Genomic DNA, 18,586 nt, shown 5'->3' with positions numbered 1-18,586 from the left:
GACTTTTTGTGGGGTTTTGGGGTTTTTTTGGGTTTTTTTTCTGGGGTTTTGGGGGGTTTTTTTGGGATTTTTTGGGCGGGCTTTTTGTGGGGTTTTTGGGATTTTTTAGGGGACTTTTTGTGGGGTTTTGGGGTTTTTATCTGGGTTTTTTTTCTCGGGGTTTTGGGGGTTTTTTTGGGATTATTTGGGATTTTTGGGGGGGGCTTTTTGCGGTGTTTTTGGGATTTTTTAGGGGACTTTTTGTGGGGTTTTGGGGTTTTTTTCTGTTTTTTTTTCTCGGGGTTTTGGGGGTTTTTTTTGGGATTATTTGGGATTTTTGGGCGGGCTTTTTGTGGGGTTTTTGGGATTTTTTAGGGGACTTTTTGTGGGGTTTTGGGGTTTTTTTCTGTTTTTTTTTCTCGGGGTTTTGCGGGTTTTTTTTGGGATTATTTGGGATTTTTGGGCGGGCTTTTTGTGGGGTTTTTGGATTTTTTAGGGGACTTTTTGTGGGGTTTTGGAATTTTTGGAGGGTTTTTTTGGGGTTTTTTTTCGGTATTATTTGGGATTTTTTGGTTTATTGGGGTTTCTATAGAATTACTTGAGATTTGTAAAGGTTTTTTGGGGTCTTTTGGGGTTTTTTGAGGGGCGATTTGTGGGGTTTTTGGGATTATTCGGGAATTTTTAAGGGTTTTTTAGGGGTTTTGGGGTGGCTTTTTTTGGGATTAATTTGGGTTTTTGGGGGCTTTTTGTAGCTTTTTGGGGATTATTTGGGATTTTTAAAGTTTTTTGGGGTTTTTTGGGGCTTTTGGGATTTTTTGGGTTTTTTTGGGGGTGGCTTTTTGGGGTTTTTTTTGGGGCAGGGGTTTGGGGGTTTTTTTAACTTTTTTCAGGTTTTTTTGGGGTTTTCTTCTGAGTTTTTTTGGGGTTTTTTGTCTTTTTTAGGGTTTTTTTGGGGGAGCTTTTTTAAGGGTTTCTCCTGACTTTTTCTGGGCTATTTTGTGGTTTTTGGGGTAATTTTTGGGGTTTTTAGGGCTTTTTAGGAGTTTTGGAGGGGTTTTTCTAGGGCTTTTTTGGGGTTCTTTTAGGGCATTTTTCGAGGCTTTTCTGGGAGGTTTTTTGGGGTTTTTTTAGGTCTTTTTCCGAGGCTTTTGGGGGACTTTTTTGGGGTTTTTTTGGGGCCTTTTTGGGGTTTTTTTAAGTCTTTTTCCGAGGCTTTTCGGGGGACTTTTTTGGGGTTTTTTTGAGACTTTTCGGGTTTTTTGGGGGCCTTTTTGGGGATTTTTAAGGGCAATTTTCGAGGCATTTCTGGGAGATTTTTTGGGGTTTTTTTAGGTCTTTTTCCGAGGCTTTTGGGGGATTTTTTGGGGGTTTTTTGGGGCCTTTTTGGGGGTTTTTAAAGTCTTTTTTCAAGGCTTTTCTGGGTTTTTTTGGGGCCCTTTTGGGGGTTTTTAAGGGCAATTTTCGAGGTTTTTCTGGGGTTTTTTTAGGTCTTTTTCCGAGGCTTTTCAGGGGCTTTCTTTGGGTTTTTTTAGGAGTTTTTTGGGGTGCTTTTCGGATTTTTTTGGGGGGGGGGGCTTATCAGTCATTTTCTCAGGCTTTTCCGGGGCGTTTCTTTGGGGTTTTTTTCGGGGTTTTTTTCCAGGTCTTTTTCCGAGGCTTTTCGGGGCCTTTTTTTGGGTGGTTTTTTCTTTTTTTTTTTTTGGGGCTTTTTTAGGGCTTTTCAGGGTTTTGTTTGAGCATTTTCCGAGGCTTCTCTGGGGCGTTTTTCTCGGGGTTTTTTCCTTTTTCCGAGGCTTTCTCCAGGGTTTTTTTTGGGTTTTTTTTTCTTTTTTTCCCCTCCGGGTTTTTGGTTTTTTTTGTTTTTTTTTTGCAGGTTTTTATTGGGTTTCTCGGCGGGGGGCTCTGCTGGTTTCGGGGTCGCTCCCTGCGGGGTTTCTCGCGCTGCCCCGGGGTCACTTGAGGCAGCGCTCGAAGTAGGTGGCCCCCACGTAGCCCCCGCGCAGCGAGCGCTGCACGTTCTGCTCGAACAGGCGCCGGTTGCTCTGCAGCACCTCGGCCGCCTCCTTGTTCAGGGGGTCCTCGGGGTTCGGCTCCTTTCGGGGGGAAATCTGGGGTCAGCGGGACCCAAAAATCCCCCTGAAACCCGCCCGGAATCGCTACACAGCCCCCAAATCCCAAAATTCCCCTAAAATCCCGCCCGGAATCGCGTCACAGCCCCCAAATGCCAAAATTCCCCTAAAATCACCCTGAAACCCACCCGGAATCGCTTCACAGCCCCCAAATCCCGAAATTCCCCTAAAATCACCCTGAAACCCGCCCGGAATCGCTTCACAGCCCCCAAATCCCAAAATTCCCCTAAAATCACCCCTAAAACCCGCCCGGAATCGCTTCACAGCCCCCAAATCCCAAAATTCCCCTAAAATCCCCCCTGAAACCTGCCCGGAATCACTTCACAGCCCCCAAATCCCAAAATTCCCCAAAAATCCCCCTGAAACCCGCCCGGAATCGCTTCACAGCACCCAAATCCCAAAATTCCCCTAAAATCACCCTGAAACCCGCCTGGAATCGCTTCACAGCCCCCAAATCCCAAAATTCCCCAAAAATCCCCCTGAAACCCGCCTGGAATCACTTCACAGCCCCCAAATCCCAAAATTCCCCAAAAATCCCCCTGAAACCTGCCTGGAATCGCTTCACAGCCCACAAATCCCAAAATTCCCCTAAAATCCCACTAAAACCCGCCTTGAATCGCTACACAGCACCCATATCCCAAAATTCCCCTAAAATCCCCACTAAAACCCGCCCGGAATCGCTTCACAGCCCACAAATCCCAAAATTCCCCAAAAATCCCCACTAAAACCCGCCTGGAATCGCTTCACAGCCCCCAAATCCCAAAATTCGCCAAAAATCACCCTGAAACCCGCCCGGAATCGCTTCACAGCCCCCAAATCCCAAAATTCCCCTAAAAACTCCCTGAAACCCGCCCGGAATCGCTTCACAGCCCCCAAATCCCAAAATACCCCTAAAATCTCCCTGAAACCTGCCTGGAATCGCTTCACAGCCCCCAAATCCCAAAATTCCCCAAAAATCCCCCTGAAACCCGCCCGGAATCGCTTCACAGCCCCCAAATCCCAAAATTCCCCTAAAGTCACCCTGAAACCTGCCCGGAATCGCTTCACAGCCCCCAAATCCCAAAATTCCCCAAAAATCCCGCCCGAAATCGCTTCACAGCACCCAAATCCCAAAATACCCCAAAAATCTCCCTGAAACCCGCCCGGAATCACTTCACAGCACCCAAATCCCAAAATTCCCCAAAAATCCCCCTGAAACCCGCCCGGAATCGCTTCACAGCCCCCAAATCCCAAATTTCCCCTAAAATCACCCTGAAACCCGCCCGGAATCGCTTCACAGCCCCCAAATCCCAAAATTCCCCTAAAATCTCCCAGAATCCCTTGAGATTCCCTAAATCCCAGAATTCCTCTAAAACCCCCCAAAATTCCCCTAAAACCCCCAAAATCCCTTCACAGCCCCCAAATCCCAAAATTCCCCAAAAATCCCCATAAAATCCCCCTAAAACCCCCCCGGAATGGCTTCACAGCCCCCAAATCCCAGAATTCTCCTAAACCCCCACCAAAATCCCCCCTAAAACCCCCTAAAATCCCTTCACTTTCCCCAAATTCCCCTAAAAAACCCCAAAATCCCCCCTAAAACCCCCAAAAATCCCCTCAAATTCCCCGAATTCCCCTAAAACCCCCAAAAATCCCCCCTAAACCCCCCAAAATCCCTTCAGATTACCCAAATTCTCCTAAAACCCCCCAAAATTCCCCCTAAAATCCCTTCAGATTCCCCAAATTCCCCTAAAAACCCCCAAAATCCCCCCTAAAACCCCCAAAATCCCCCCTAAAACCCCCAAAATCCCTTCAGATTCCCCAAATTCCCCTAAACCCCCCAAAATCCCCCCTAAAACCCCCCAAAATCCCTTCAGATTCCCCAAATTCCCCTAAAAAACCCCAAAATCCCCCCTAAAACCCCCCAAAATCCCTTCAGATTCCCCAAATTCCCCTAAAACCCCCCAAAATCCCCCCTAAAACTCCCAAAATTCCCTTCTGATTCCCCAAATTCCCCCTAAAACCCCCCAAAATCCCTTCAGATTCCCCAAATTCCCCTAAAAACCCCCAAAATCCCTTCAGATTCCCCAAATTCCCCCAAAACCCCCAAATTCCCCCTAAAACCCCCCAAAATCCCTTCAGAATCCCCAAATTCCCCTAAAACCCCCCAAAATTCCCCCTAAAACCCCCAAAAATCCCTTCAGATTCCCCAAATTCCCCTAAAACCCCCCAAAATCCCTTCAGATTCCCCGAATTCCCCTAAAACCCCCAAAAATCCCCCCTAAACCCCCCAAAATCCCTTCAGATTCCCCAAATTCTCTTAAAACCCCCCAAAATTCCCCCTAAAACCCCTTCAGATTCCCCAAATTCCCCTAAAAACCCCCAAAATCCCCCCTAAAACCCCCAAAATCCCCCCTAAAACCCCCAAAATCCCTTCAGATTCCCCAAATTCCCCTAAACCCCCAAAATCCCCCCTAAAACCCCCCCAAAATCCCTTCAGATTCCCCAAATTCCCCTAAAAAACCCCAAAATCCCCCCTAAAACCCCCCAAAATCCCTTCAGATTCCCCAAATTCCCCTAAAACCCCCCAAAATCCCCCCTAAAACTCCCAAAATTCCCTTCTGATTCCCCAAATTCCCCCTAAAACCCCCCAAAATCCCTTCAGATTCCCCAAATTCCCCTAAAAACCCCCAAAATCCCTTCAGATTCCCCAAATTCCCCCAAAACCCCCAAATTCCCCCTAAAACCCCCAAAATCCCTTCAGAATCCCCAAATTCCCCTAAAACCCCCCAAAATTCCCCCTAAAACCCCCAAAAATCCCTTCAGATTCCCCAAATTCCCCTAAAACCCCCCAAAATCCCTTCAGATTCCCCGAATTCCCCTAAAACCCCCCAAAATCCCCCCTTAAAACCCCAAAATTCCCTTCAGATTCCCCAAATTCCCCTAAAACCCCCAAAATCCCATCACAGCCCCAAACCCCACAGCCCTCGTTTGGGGTTTGTCCCATTTTGGGGGAAATTTTGGGGTTTGAGAGACCCCAAAATATGGGGGGAGACCCCAAAATTCCCAAAATGTCCCCAAGGTGTCCCCAACCCTCCAGGTGTGTCCCCAAGGTGTCCCCAAGGTGTCCCCAAGGTGTCCCCAACCCTCCAGGTGTGTCCCCAAGGTGTCCCCAGGTGTCCCCAACCCTCCAGGTGTGTCCCCAAGGTGTCCCCAAGGTGTCCCCAAGGTGTCCCCAACCCTCCAGGTGTGTCCCCAAGGTGTCCCCAACCCTCCAGGTGTGTCCCCAAGGTGTCCCCAAGGTGTCCCCAACCCTCCAGGTGTGTCCCCAAGGTGTCCCCAACCCTCCAGGTGTGTCCCCAAGGTGTCCCAAGGTGTCCCCAAGGTGTCCCCAACCCTCCAGGTGTGTCCCCAAGGTGTCCCCAACCCTCCAGGTGTGTCCCCAAGGTGTCCCAAGGTGTCCCCAACCCTCCAGGTGTGTCCCCAAGGTGTCCCAAGGTGTCCCCAAGGTGTCCCCAACCCTCCAGGTGTGTCCCCAGGTGTCCCCAACCCTCCAGGTGTGTCCCCAAGGTGTCCCCAGGTGTCCCCAACCCTCCAGGTGTGTCCCCAAGGTGTCCCCAACCCTCCAGGTGTGTCCCCAAGGTGTCCCAAGGTGTCCCCAAGCCCCCCCCCACCAGGTGTCTCCCTGTCCCCAGGTGTGTCCCCAACCCCCCCATGTCCCCTCGTGTCCCCAGGTGTGTCACCGTGTCCCCCAGGTGTGTCACCGTGTCCCCCCAGGTGTCCCCAGGTGTGTCCCCAGGTGTGTCCCCATGTCCCTCCAGGTGTCCCCATGTCCCCACAGGTGTCCCCAGGTGTGTCCCCATGTCCCTCCAGGTGTCCACATGTCCCCAGGTGTCCCCATGTCCCTCCAGGTGTCCCCATGTCCCCTCAGGTGTGTCCCCAGGTGTCCCCATGTCCCCCCAGGTGTGTCCCCAGGTGTCCCCATGTCCCCAGGTGTCCCCATGTCCCCAGGTGTCCCCATGTCCCCAGGCTTCCCCATGTCCCCTCAGGTGTGTCCTCAGGTGTCCCCATGTCCCCATGTCCCCATGTCCCCCCGTGTCCCCAGGTGTCCCCATGTCCCCAGGTGTCCCCGTGTCCCCAGGTGTCCCCATATCCCCAGGTGTCCCCATGTCCCCAGGTGTCCCCAGGTGTCCCCGTGTCCCCAGGTGTCCCTCACCAGGAACAGGTACTGCAGGCCGTAGATGATGGAGTTGATGGTCAGCACCGGCTTCCAGTCCTCCCTGCGGGCGGCCAGCGGTCAGTGGCCGCTGCGGCCACCATGGCCACGGCCCGCGGTCACTGCGGCCACCATGGCCACGGCCAGCGGTCACTGCGGCCACCATGGCCACGGCCAGCGGTCACTGCGGCCACCATGGCCACGGCCACAGGCAGTGGTCAGTGGGCAGAGGTCAGTGGGCACTGCAGCCACTGCGGCCACCACGGCCACGGCCACAGCCAGTGGTCAGTGGTCAGCAGGCAGTGGTCAGCAGGCACAGGGCAGTGGTCAGCAGTCAGTGGTCAGCAGTCAGTGGTCACTGGGCAGTGGTCAGTGGGCACAGGGCAGTGGTCAGCAGTCAGTGGTCACTGGGCAGTGGTCAGTGGTCACTGGGCAGTGGTCAGATGTCAGTGGTCAGCAGTCAGTGGTCACTGGGCAGTGGTCAGCAGGCACAGGGCAGTGGTCAGCAGTCAGTGGTCAGCGGGCAGTGGTCAGTGGCCAGCAGTCAGTGGTCAGCGGGCATTGGTCAGGGGTCACTGGGCAGTGGTCACTGGGCAGTGGTCAGCGGGCAGTGGTCAGCAGGCAGTGGTCAGCGGGCACAGGGCAGTGGTCACTGGTCAGTGATCAGTGGTCAGCAGTCAGTGGTCAGCGGGCACAGGGCAGTGGTCAGCAGGCAGTGGTCAGTGGTCACTGGGCAGTGGTCAGAGGTCAGTGGTCAGCGGGCAGTGGTCAGCAGGCAGTGGTCAGTGGTCACTGGGCAGTGGTCAGAGGTCAGTGGTCAGTGGTCACTGGGCAGTGGTCAGAGGTCAGTGGTCAGTGGTCACTGGGCAGTAGTCAGAGGTCAGTGGTCAGCAGGCTGTGGTCCCTGGTCAGTAGTCAGCAACCAGTGGTCACTGGGCAGTGGTCAGCGGTCACTGGGCAGTGGTCAGTGGTCACGGGGCAGTGGTCAGAGGTCAGTGGTCAGCAGTCAGTGGTCAGCGGGCAGTGGTCAGCGGGAACAGGTCAGTGGTCAGCAGGCAGTGGTCACTGGTCACTGGGCAGTGGTCAGCGGGAACAGAGCAGTGGTCAGCAGGCAGTGGTCAGTGGTCACCGGGCAGTGGTCACTGGGCAGTGGTCAGAGGTCAGTGGTCACCGGGCAGTGGACACTGGGCAGTGGTCAGAGGTCAGTGGTCAGCAGTCAGTGGTCAGCAGTCAGTGGTCACGGGGCAGTGGGCAGTGGTCACTGGGCAGTGGTCAGCAGGCAGTGGTCAGCGGGCACAGGGCAGTGGTCAGCAGTCAGCGGTCACTGGGCAGTGGGCAGTGGTCACTGGGCAGTGGTCAGAGGTCAGTGGTCAGCAGGCAGTGGTCAGTGGTCACTGGGCAGTAGTCAGAGGTCAGTGGTCAGCAGATTGTGGTCAGTGGTCATCAGGCTGTGGTCCCTGGTCAGTAGTCAGCAATCAGTGGTCAGTGGTCAGCGGTCAGTGGGCAGCAGGCAGTGGTCAGTGGTCACTGCGCAGTGGTCAGTGGTCAGCGGGCAGTGGTCCCTGGTCAGTAGTCAGCAATCAGTGGTCACTGCGCAGTGGTCAGTGGTCAGCGGGCAGTGGTCACTGGGCAGTAGTCAGCGGGCAGTGGCCAGTGGTCCCTGGTCAGTAGTCAGCAATCAGTGGGCAGAGGTCAGTGGGCAGCAGGCAGTGGTCAGCGGGCAGTGGTCACTGGGCAGTGGTCAGTGGTCACTGGGCAGTGGTCAGTGGTCACCGGGCAGTGGTCACTGGGCAGTAGTCAGCAGGCAGTGGTCAGTGGTCCCTGGTCAGTAGTCAGCAATCAGTGGTCACTTGACAGTGGTCAGTGGTCAGTGGTCACTGGGCAGTAGTCAGTGGGCAGTGGTCAGTGGTCAGCAGTCACTGGGCAGTAGTCAGCGGGCAGCGGTCAGTGGTCACCGCGCAGTGGTCAGTGTGGCCATGACCACCACGGCCAGCGGTCAGCACAGCCAGCACGGCCACAGCCACAGCCAGTGGTCAGTGGCCACCGGCTGGTGGCCATGGTGACCGTGGTGACCACTGATCCCCTGGGGGGTGTTTGTGTCAGTAGCCCCTCCGGGTGTTTGGTAGCCCCCCCAAGTGCCGGTAGCCCACCTGGGTGTTTGGTAGCCCCCCTGGGTGTTTAGTAGCCCCCCCCGGGTGTTTGGTAGCCCCCCCAGGTGTTGGTAGCCCCCCCGGGTGTCGGTAGCCCTTCTGGGTGTTGGGTAGCCCCCCCAGGTGCCGGTAGCCCCCCTGGGTGTTGGGTAGCCCCCCCGGGTGTTGGGTAGCCCCCCCGGGTGTCGGTAGCCCCCCCGGGTGTTTGGTAGCCCACCTGAGGATGTTGAGGCACACGTTGCCCTCCAGGTCGATGTTGGGGTGGTACACCATCGTCTCGCACTTCACCTTCGGCGGGTCGTGGGGGTAGCCCTGGCCCACCTGGGGGGCCACCGAGTCACCCCCGGTGGCCACCAACCCCTCCCCAGCCCACAGCTGGCCCAGGGGCTACCAGGCAGTGTCCGGTGGCCACCAACCCCCAGGTGCCACCTCTGACCCACGGAGCCCTGGCACAGCTCGGTAGCCACCGGTCAGGGTTTGGTGGCCACCGGTCAGGGTTTGGTGGCCACCAGGTCCCCTCACCCCATCCCCATGGCCACTGGTAGCCACGGGAGTTGGTGGCCATGGCAGGGGGTTGGTAGCCACAGGGGGGGTTTGGTGGCCATGAAGGGGGTTGGTGGCCACAGGGGGAGTTTGGTGGCCCTAGGGGATGTTTGGTAGCCACAGGGGAGGTTTGGTGGCCATGGCAGGGGTTTGGTAGCCACAGGGAGGGTTTGGTGGCCACAGGAGGGGGTTGGTGGCCATGGAGGGGGTTTAGTGGCCACAGGGAGGGGTTGGTGGCCCTGAGGGATGTTTGGTAACCACAGGGGAGGGGGTTGGTTGCCACAGGAGGGGTTGGTGGCCCTATGGGATGTTTGGTAGCCACAGGGGGGGGTTGGTGGCCACAGGGGGGTTTAGTGGCCATATGGGATGCTTGGTAGCCACAGGGGGGGTTTGGTGGCCACAGGGCGGGGTTGGTGGCCACAGGGCGGGGTTGGTGGCCCTATGGGATGTTTGGTAGCCACAGGGGGGGTTTGGTGGCCACAGGATGGGTTGGTGGCCACGGGGGGGGGTTGGTGGCCCTATGGGATGTTTGGTAGCCACAGGGGGGGTTTGGTAGCCACAGGGCGGGGTTGGTGGCCACAGGGCGGGGTTGGTGGCCCTATGGGATGTTTGGTAGCCACAGGAGGGGGGGTTGGTGGCCCAGCACTGACCTTAAAGCTGAAGACGAATTTGCCGCCCTTGTAGAAACCCTGGGGACAGAGAAACGTAAACGTCACCGGGGGACAAGGGGAGGGGACAGGGACAGGAGGGGACAGGGACAGGGACAGGGACAGGAGGGGACAGGGACAGGAGGGGACAGGGACAGGGACAGGAGGGGACAGGGACAGCAGGGACAGGGACAGGGACAGGGACAGGGACAGGAGGGGACAGGAGGGACAGGGACAGCAGGGACAGGGACAGCAGGGACAGGGACAGCAGGGACAGGGGACAGGAGGGACAGGGACAGGGACAGGAGGGGACAGGGACAGGGACAGCAGGGACAGGGACAGGGACAGCAGGGACAGGAGGGGACAGGGACAGGAGGGGACAGGGACAGCAGGGACAGGGACAGCAGGGACAGGAGAGGACCCAGGGGACAGGACACCCAGGTGTCCCAGGTGATGACACAGGTGGCCCAGGTTCCCCAAGTGACACAGGGAGGTGACACAGGTGACACACAGATGGCCCAGGTGACACAGGGAGGTGACACAGGGAGGTGACACACAGATGACCCAGGTGACACAGGGAGGTGACACAGGGAGGTGACACAGGCTCCCCAGGTGCCCCCAGGTGACACAAATGACACCCAGGTGGCCACGGTGCCCAGGTGGCCGTGGTGGCCCCAGGTGCCAAGGTGACACAGATGACACCCAGATGTCCCATGTACCCCCCAGGTGCCCCGGTGGTTGCGGTGCCCAGGTGCCCCCAGGTGACACAAATGACACCCAGGTGCTCCCCAGATTCCTCAGGTGCCCCAGATGACACCCAGGTGCCCAAGGAGCCCCAGGTGCCCTCCAGGTGCCCCCCAGGTTCCCCAGGTGCCCAGGTTCCCCAGGTGCCCCCGAGGTTCCCCAGGTGCCCCCCAGGTTCCCCAGTTCGCAAGGTTCCCCAGGTGCCCCCCCGGTACCCGGGTGCCCCAGGTTCCCCAGGTGCCCCTGGTTCCCCCCAGGTGCCTCAGTTTCCCCAGGTGCCCCCCGGGTGGCCCGGTGGCCGCACCTCGTCGGGGCAGATGAGCAGGCGGAAGTGCAGCAGATCGTCCTGGTCCGAGAAATCGATCTCGCACGTCTTGGGCAGGTTCAGCTCGTTGATGTCTGCGGGGACACGGGGACACTCAGGGGACACTGAGGGGACAGGGGGACATTTGGGGACACTGAGGGGACACTGAGGGGACATTCGGGGACACAGGGGACACTGAAGGGACATGGGGACATTCAGTGACACAGGGAACAGTGAGGGGACATGGGGACATTCGGGGACACAGGGGACACTGAGGGGACACAGGGACACTGAGGGGACACAGGGACACTGAGGGGACATGGGGACACTGAGGGGACACAGGGACACTGAGGGGACACTGAGGAGACACAGGGAGACTGAGGGGACACTGAGGGGACACTGAGGGGACACAGGGACACTGAGGGGACACTGAGGGGACACTGGGACACTGAAGGGACACAGGGACACTGAGGGGACAATGGGGACACTGAGGGGACATTGAGGGGACACTGAGGGGACACAGGGACACTGAGGGGACACTGAGGGGACACGGGGACACTGAGGGGACATGGGGACACTGAGGGGACACAGGGACACTGAGGGGACACTGAGGAGACACAGGGAGACTGAGGGGACACTGAGGGGACACTGAGGGGACACTGGGACACTGAGGGGACACTGAGGGGACACTGAGGGGACACTGGGACACTGAGGGGACATTGAGGGGACACTGAGGGGACACTGAGGGGACACTGAGGGGACATTGAGGGGACACTGAGGGGACACTGAGGGGACACAGGGACACTGAGGGGACACTGAGGGGACACTGAGGGGACACAGGACACTGAGGGGACATGGGGACACTGGGACACTGAGGGGACACAGGGACACTGAGGGGACAATGGGGACACTGAGGGGACAATGGGGACACTGAGGGGACACTGGGGACACTGAGGGGACATTGAGGAGACACAGGCACACTGAGGGGACAGTGAGGGGACACGGGGACACTGAGGGGACACAGGGAGACTGAGGGGACACTGAGGGGACACTGAGGGGACACAGGACACTGAGGGGACATGGGGACACTGGGACACTGAGGGGACACAGGGACACTGAGGGGACAATGGGGACACTGAGGGGACAATGGGGACACTGAGGGGACACTGGGGACACTGAGGGGACATTGAGGAGACACAGGCACACTGAGGGGACAGTGAGGGGACACGGGGACACTGAGGGGACACTGGGGACACTGGGACACTGAGGGGACACAGGGAGACTGAGGGGACACTGAGGGGACACTGAGGGGACACAGGACACTGAGGGGACATGGGGACACTGGGACACTGAGGGGACACAGGGACACTGAGGGGACAATGGGGACACTGAGGGGACAATGGGGACACTGAGGGGACATTGAGGAGACACAGGGACACTGAGGGGACACTGAGGGGACACTGAGGGGACACTGAGGGGACACTGAGGGGACACAGGGACACTGAGGGGACACTGAGGGGACACTGGGACACTGAGGAGACACAGGGACACTGAGGGGACACAGGCACACTGAGGGGACACTGAGGGGAAAGGGGAAACTGAGGGGACACTGAGGGGACACGGGGACACTGGGACACTGAGGGGACACAGGGACACTGAGGGGACACTGAGGGGACACTGGGACACTGAGGGGACACTGAGGGGACACTGAGGGGACACAGGGAGACTGAGGGGACACTGAGGGGACACTGAGGGGAAAGGGGAAACTGAGGGGACACTGAGGGGACACGGGGACACTGGGACACTGAGGGGACACTGGGACACTGAGGGGACACGGGGACACTGGGACACTGAGGGGACACTGGGACACTGAGGGGACACTGGGACACTGAGGGGACACTGAGGGGACACGGGGACACTGAGGGGACACTGAGGGGACACTGAGGGGACACTGAGGGGACACAGGCACACTGAGGGGACACTGAGGGGACAGGGGACACTGAGGACACGGGGACACTGGGACACTGAGGGGACACAGGGACACTGAGGGGACACTGAGGGGACACTGAGGGGACATTGAGGGGACACTGAGGGGACACTGGGACACTGAGGGGACATGGGGACACTGGGACACTGAGGGGACACAGGGACACTGAGGGGACAATGGGGACACTGAGGGGACATTGAGGGGACACTGAGGAGACACAGGGACACTGAGGGGACACTGAGGGGACACTGAGGGGACACTGAGGCTACACTGGGACACTGAGGGGACACTAAGGGGACACTGAGGGGACACTGAGGGGACACTGAGGGGACACGGGGACACTGGGACACTGAGGGGACACAGGGACACTGAGGGGACAATGGGGACACTGAGGGGACACGGGGACACTGAGGGGACACGGCCATGATAACCCCATGAGCCCAACCCCTGCCTGGCCCATCCCCAGCCCAGGAAGGCCCAACTGGGACCAAACTGGGCCATACTGCGATCATACTGGGACCAGTACCACACCCATACTGGGACACTCACCAAAGCCTTACTGGGACCAGTATGTGACCCCCACTGGGACCAGTATGTGACCCCCACTGGGACCAGTATGTGACCCCTACTGGGACCAGTATGTGACCCTGACTGGAACCAGTATGTAACCCCGACTGGGACCAGTACGTGACCCCCACTGGGACCAGTATGTGCCCCTGACTGGGACCAGTATATGACCCCGACTGGGACCAGTATGTGACCCCCACTGGGACGAGTATGTGACCCTGACTGGGACCAGAATGTGACCCCCACTGGGACCAGTATGTGACCCTTACTGGGACCAGAATGTGACCCTTACTGGGACCAGTATGTGTCCCTGACTGGGACCAGTATGTGACCCCCACTGGGACCAGTATGTGACCCTTACTGGGACCAGAATGTGACCCTTACTGGGACCAGTATGTGTCCCTGACTGGGACCAGTATGTGACCCCCACTGGGACCAGTATGTGTCCCTGACTGGGACCAGTATGTGACCCTGACGGGGACCAGTATGTGCCCCCCACTGGAACCAGTATGTGACCCTGACTGGAACCAGTATGTGACCCTTACTGGGACCAGTATGTGTCCCCTACTGGAACCAGTATGTGACCCTGACTGGGACCAGTATGTGTCCCCTACTGGAACCAGTATGTGACCCTGACTGGGACCAGTATGTGACCCTGACTGGGACCAGTATGTGACCCTGACTGGGACCAGAATGTGACCCCCACTGGGACCAGTATGTGACCCTTACTGGGACCAGAATGTGACCCTTACTGGGACCAGTATGTGTCCCTGACTGGGACCAGTATGTGACCCCCACTGGGACCAGTATGTGTCCCTGACTGGGACCAGTATGTGACCCTGACTGGAACCAGTATGTGACCCTGACTGGGACCAGTATGTGACCCTGACTGGTACCAGTATGTGACCCCCACTGGGACCAGTATGTGACTCTTACTGGGACCAGTATGTGACCCTTACTGGGACCAGTATGTGACCCCCACTGGGACCAGTATGCGACCCTTACTGGGACCAGTATGTGACCCTGACTGGGACCAGTATCTGACCCTTACTGGGACCGGTATGGGACCCTTACTGGGACCAGTATGGGACCCTTACTGGTCCCAGTATGTGTCCCCTATTGGTCCCAGTACTGGCCCCCAGTGAGGCACTACTGGGACCAGTTTGTGCCCCTTACTGGGACCGGTATGTGCCCCCCACTGAGGCTCTACTGGAACCAGTATGTGACCCCCACTGGGACCAGTACCTGCCCCTTACTGGAACCAGTACCTGACCTCCACCAGGGTCCTGCTGGGACCAGTACCTGTCCCTCCCTGAGGCCTAACTGGGACCAGTATGTGCACACTACTGGGACCAGTAAGTGACCCCAACTGGGACCAGTATGTGACCCCCACTGGGACCAGTATGTGACCCCTACTGGGACCAGTATCTGACCTCCACGGAGGCTCTACTGGTACCAGTATGTGACCCTTACTGGGACCAGTATGTGACCCCAACTGGGACCAGTATGTGACACTTACTGGGACCAGTATGTGTCCCCTACTGGGACCAGTATGTGACCCTTACTGGGACCAGTATGTGACCCTTACTGGAACCAGTATGTGTCCCCTACTGGAACCAGTATGTGACCCTTACTGGGACCAGTATGTGTCCCCTACTGGAACCAGTATGTGACCCCCACTGGGACCAGTATGTGTCCCCTACTGGAACCAGTATGTGACCCTTACTGGGACCAGTATGTGCCCCCCACTGGGACCAGTATGTGACCCTGACGGGGACCAGTATGTGACCCTTACTGGGACCAGTATATGACCCCCACTGGGACCAGTATGTGACCCTTACTGGGACCAGTATGTAACCCCCACTGGGACCAGTATGTGACCCTGACGGGGACCAGTATGTGACCCTGACTGGGACCAGTATGTGACCCTTACTGGGACCAGTACCTGCCTCCCACTGGAACCAGTATGTGACCCCCACTGAGGCTCTCCTGGAACCAGTATGTGACCCTTACTGGGACCAGTATGTAACCCCTACTGGGACCAGTATGTAACCCCCACTGGGACCAGTATGGGACCCTTACTGGTCCCAGTACCAGCCCCCAGTGAGGCTCTACTGGGACCAGTATGTACTCCTTACTGAAACCAGTTTGTGCCCCTTACTGGGACCAGTCTGTGGCCCTTAATGGTACCAGTATGTGACCCTGACTGGAACCAGTAACTGCCCCTTACCGGTACCAGTATATGACCCTGATTGGAACCAGTACCTGCCCCTTACTGGGACCAGTATGTGCCCCTCACTGAAACCAGTTTGTGCCCCTTACTGGTCCCAGTTTGTGCCCCTTACTGGTCCCAGTTTGTGCCTCTTACTGGTCCCAGTACCGGTCCCCAGTGAGGCGCTGCTGGAAGCGGTACCGTTAACCGCCCCAAACTGCTGGCCCTGCTGGGCCAGTCTGCGGGCCTGACTGGGACCAGTGTGGGGCCCTTACTGGGACCAGTTTGGGGCCCTGACTGGGACCAGTTTGGGGCCCTGACTGGGCCCAGTGTGTGGCTCTTACTGGCCCCAGTTCGAGGCCCTGCTGGCCCCAGTTTCCGTCCCTTACTGGGCCCAGTTTCCAGCCGTTACTGGTTCCAGTTCGAGGCCCTTACTGGGACCAGTTTGGGGCCCTTACTGGGCCAAGCATGTGGCTCTTACTGGCCCCAGCTTGCAGCTGTTACCTGGCTCAGTTTGCAGCCCTTACTGGTCCCAGTTCCCAACCCTTACTGGCCCCAGTTTCCGTGCCTTACTGGTCCCAGTTCCCAACCCTTACTGGCCCCAGTTTCCATCCCTTACTGGCCCCAGTTTCCAACCGTTACTGGTCCCAGTTTCCAACCGTTACTGGTCCCAGTTTCCAACCCTTACTGGTCCCAGTTTCCAACCCTTACTGGTCCCAGTTTCCATCCCTTACTGGTCCCAGTTTCCAACCCTTCCTGGCCCCAGTTTCTGACCCTGACTGGTCCCAGTTTCCAACCCTTACTGGTCCCAGTTTCCAACCGTTACTGGTCCCAGTTTCCAACCCTTCCTGGCCCCAGTTTCCAACCGTTACTGGTCCCAGTTTCCATCCCTTACTGGTCCCAGTTTCCATCCCTTCCTGGACCCAGTTTCCGACCCTTACTGGTCCCAGTTTCCGACCCTGACTGGTCCCAGTTTCCGTACCTTACTGGTCCCAGTTTCCATCCCTTACAGGTCCCAGTTTCTGACCCTTACTGGTCCCAGTTTCCGACCTTTACTGGCCTCAGTTTCCGTGCCTTACTGGCCCCAGTTTCCAACCCTTACTGGTCCCAGTTTCCATCCCTTACTGGCCCCAGTTTCCAACCCTTACTGGTCCCAGTTTCCAACCCTTACTGGTCCCAGTTTCCGTCCCTTACTGGCCCCAGTTTCCAACCCTTACTGGTCCCAATTTCCGACCCTTACTGGTCCCAGTTTCCGACCCTTACTGGCCCCAGTTTCCATCCCTTGCTGGCCCCAATTTCTAACCCTTACTGGCCCCAGTTTCCGTCCCTTACTGGTCCCAGTTTCCATCCCTTCCTGGACCCAGTTTCCGACCCTGACTGGTCCCAGTTTCCGACCCTGACTGGTCCCAGTTTCCGTACCTTACTGGTCCCAGTTTCCAACCCTTACTGATCCCAGTTTCCATCCCTTACTGGTCCCAGTTTCCATCCCTTACTGGTCCCAGTTTCCAACCCTTACTGGTCCCAGTTTCCAACCCTTACTGGTCCCAGTTTCCGTCCCTTACTGGCCCCAGTTTGCATCCCTTACTGGTCCCAGTTTCCAACCCTTACTGGTCCCAGTTTCCAACCCTTACTGGTCCCAGTTTCCATCCCTTACTGGTCCCAGTTTCCAACCCTTACTGATCCCAGTTTCCATCCCTTACTGGTCCCAGTTTCCATCCCTTACTGGTCCCAGTTTCCAACCCTTACTGGTCCCAGTTTCCAACCCTTACTGGTCCCAGTTTCCAACCCTTACTGGTCCCAGTTTCCGTCCCTTACTGGCCCCAGTTTGCATCCCTTACTGGTCCCAGTTTCCAACCCTTACTGGTCCCAGTTTCCAACCCTTACTGGTCCCAGTTTCCGTCCCTTACTGGCCCCAGTTTGCATCCCTTACTGGTCCCAGTTTCCATCCCTTACTGGCCCCAGTTTCCGTCCCTTACTGGTCCCAGTTTCCGACCCTTACTGGCCCCAGTTTCCGACCCTTACTGGCCCCAGTTTCCGACCCTTACTGGCCCCAGTTTGCGGCCCTTACTGGCCCCAGTTTGCGGCCCTGCTGGGCCCGCTGCGTGCCCGCCGCCTCCCCCCAGACCTTTCTGGATGCGGAGCTGCGCGGCCGAGGCCTTTTTGCTGGAGCTCTTGGTGCCGCCCGCCGATTCCTCCTCCTTCTTCTGCTGCTTCAGCGAGAACAGCTTGATCATCCTGCCGGGCCGGGGCGGCGGGGCCGGGGCGGGTCCGGGCCCCCCCCGGGGCCGAGGGAGCGCGGCCGGGCCGGGCGCGGCTCCGGTTCGGGGGGTCCGGGGGCGACGGGGGCCGGGGGCGAGCGCTGAGGGCCGGCCGGCTCGGCAACTTCCGGAGCCGCTCGGCAACTTCCGGAGCCGCTCGGGACTCTCCGGAACCGCTTCACGACCGCTCGGCAACTTCCGGGATGGCTTCGGGAAGCTCCGGCGTCGCTTCGGTACAACTTCGGGAGTTTCCGGAATCGCTTCGGGAATATCCGGAGTCGCTTGGCGACTTCCGGAACCGCTTCGGGAACCTCCGGAACCGCTTCGGAACCGTTTCGGGGCTTTGCGGAACGGGCTCGGGGGTGTCCGGAGCCGCTCGAAACCTTCCGGAGATCTCCGGAAAGCGGGAAGCGCTTCGGAGCCGCTGGGCAATCTCCGGGGCCGCTTCGTGGGTCTCTGGAATCGCTTCGAGAACCTCCGCCAGGCTTCGGAATCTCTCGGCAAACTCCGGAGCCGCCTGGCAACTCCCGGACCTGCTTCGGAACCGCTTCGGGGATGGCGGAACGGCCTCGGGGTGCGCCGGCGCCGCTTGGGAACCGCTTCCGGAGACTCCGGAATCGCTTCGGGGATCTCCGGAAGGGAGGGGGGAGGGGCTCGGGGGTCTCCGGAAGACGCGGGGGGGGAGGGGCTCGGGGGTCTCCGGAAGGGGCGGTTCGGGACCTCCTCGGGACTTTCCGGAAAGAATCGGGCGGGCCCGAGGACGCTTCGGCTTCTTCCGGAAGGAGATCGACTCGTTCCGGCGCTTCCACCGCGCTTCGGCTCTTTCCGGAGCACTTCGGTTTCTTCCGGGTTAGGAGGCGTGGCGAGGAGCTCC

General features: G+C 58.1%; 1 protein-coding gene across 1 annotated transcript; it reads right to left on the bottom strand.

The window, feature by feature from the left end:
- Window positions 1-1,927: 1,927 nt before the first annotated feature.
- On the bottom strand, window positions 1,928-17,953 carry LOC137466675 (NEDD8-conjugating enzyme Ubc12). The gene is made up of 6 exons (XM_068178366.1): window positions 17,580-17,953; window positions 10,689-10,783; window positions 9,644-9,682; window positions 8,668-8,771; window positions 6,301-6,364; window positions 1,928-2,072 (listed from the first exon to the last, which is right to left on the bottom strand). Exons 1-6 carry the CDS (start codon window positions 17,686-17,688, stop codon window positions 1,932-1,934), a joined length of 552 nt encoding a protein of 183 aa, XP_068034467.1. The 5' UTR covers window positions 17,689-17,953; the 3' UTR covers window positions 1,928-1,931.
- Window positions 17,954-18,586: the final 633 nt, after the last annotated feature.

Source organism: Anomalospiza imberbis, unplaced genomic scaffold (genome assembly GCF_031753505.1).
Source record: "Anomalospiza imberbis isolate Cuckoo-Finch-1a 21T00152 unplaced genomic scaffold, ASM3175350v1 scaffold_389, whole genome shotgun sequence".
Taxonomy (NCBI): domain Eukaryota; kingdom Metazoa; phylum Chordata; class Aves; order Passeriformes; family Viduidae; genus Anomalospiza; species Anomalospiza imberbis.
The sequence above is the reverse complement of the archived record's forward strand: the minus strand, read 5'-3'. Positions and strand labels throughout refer to the sequence as shown.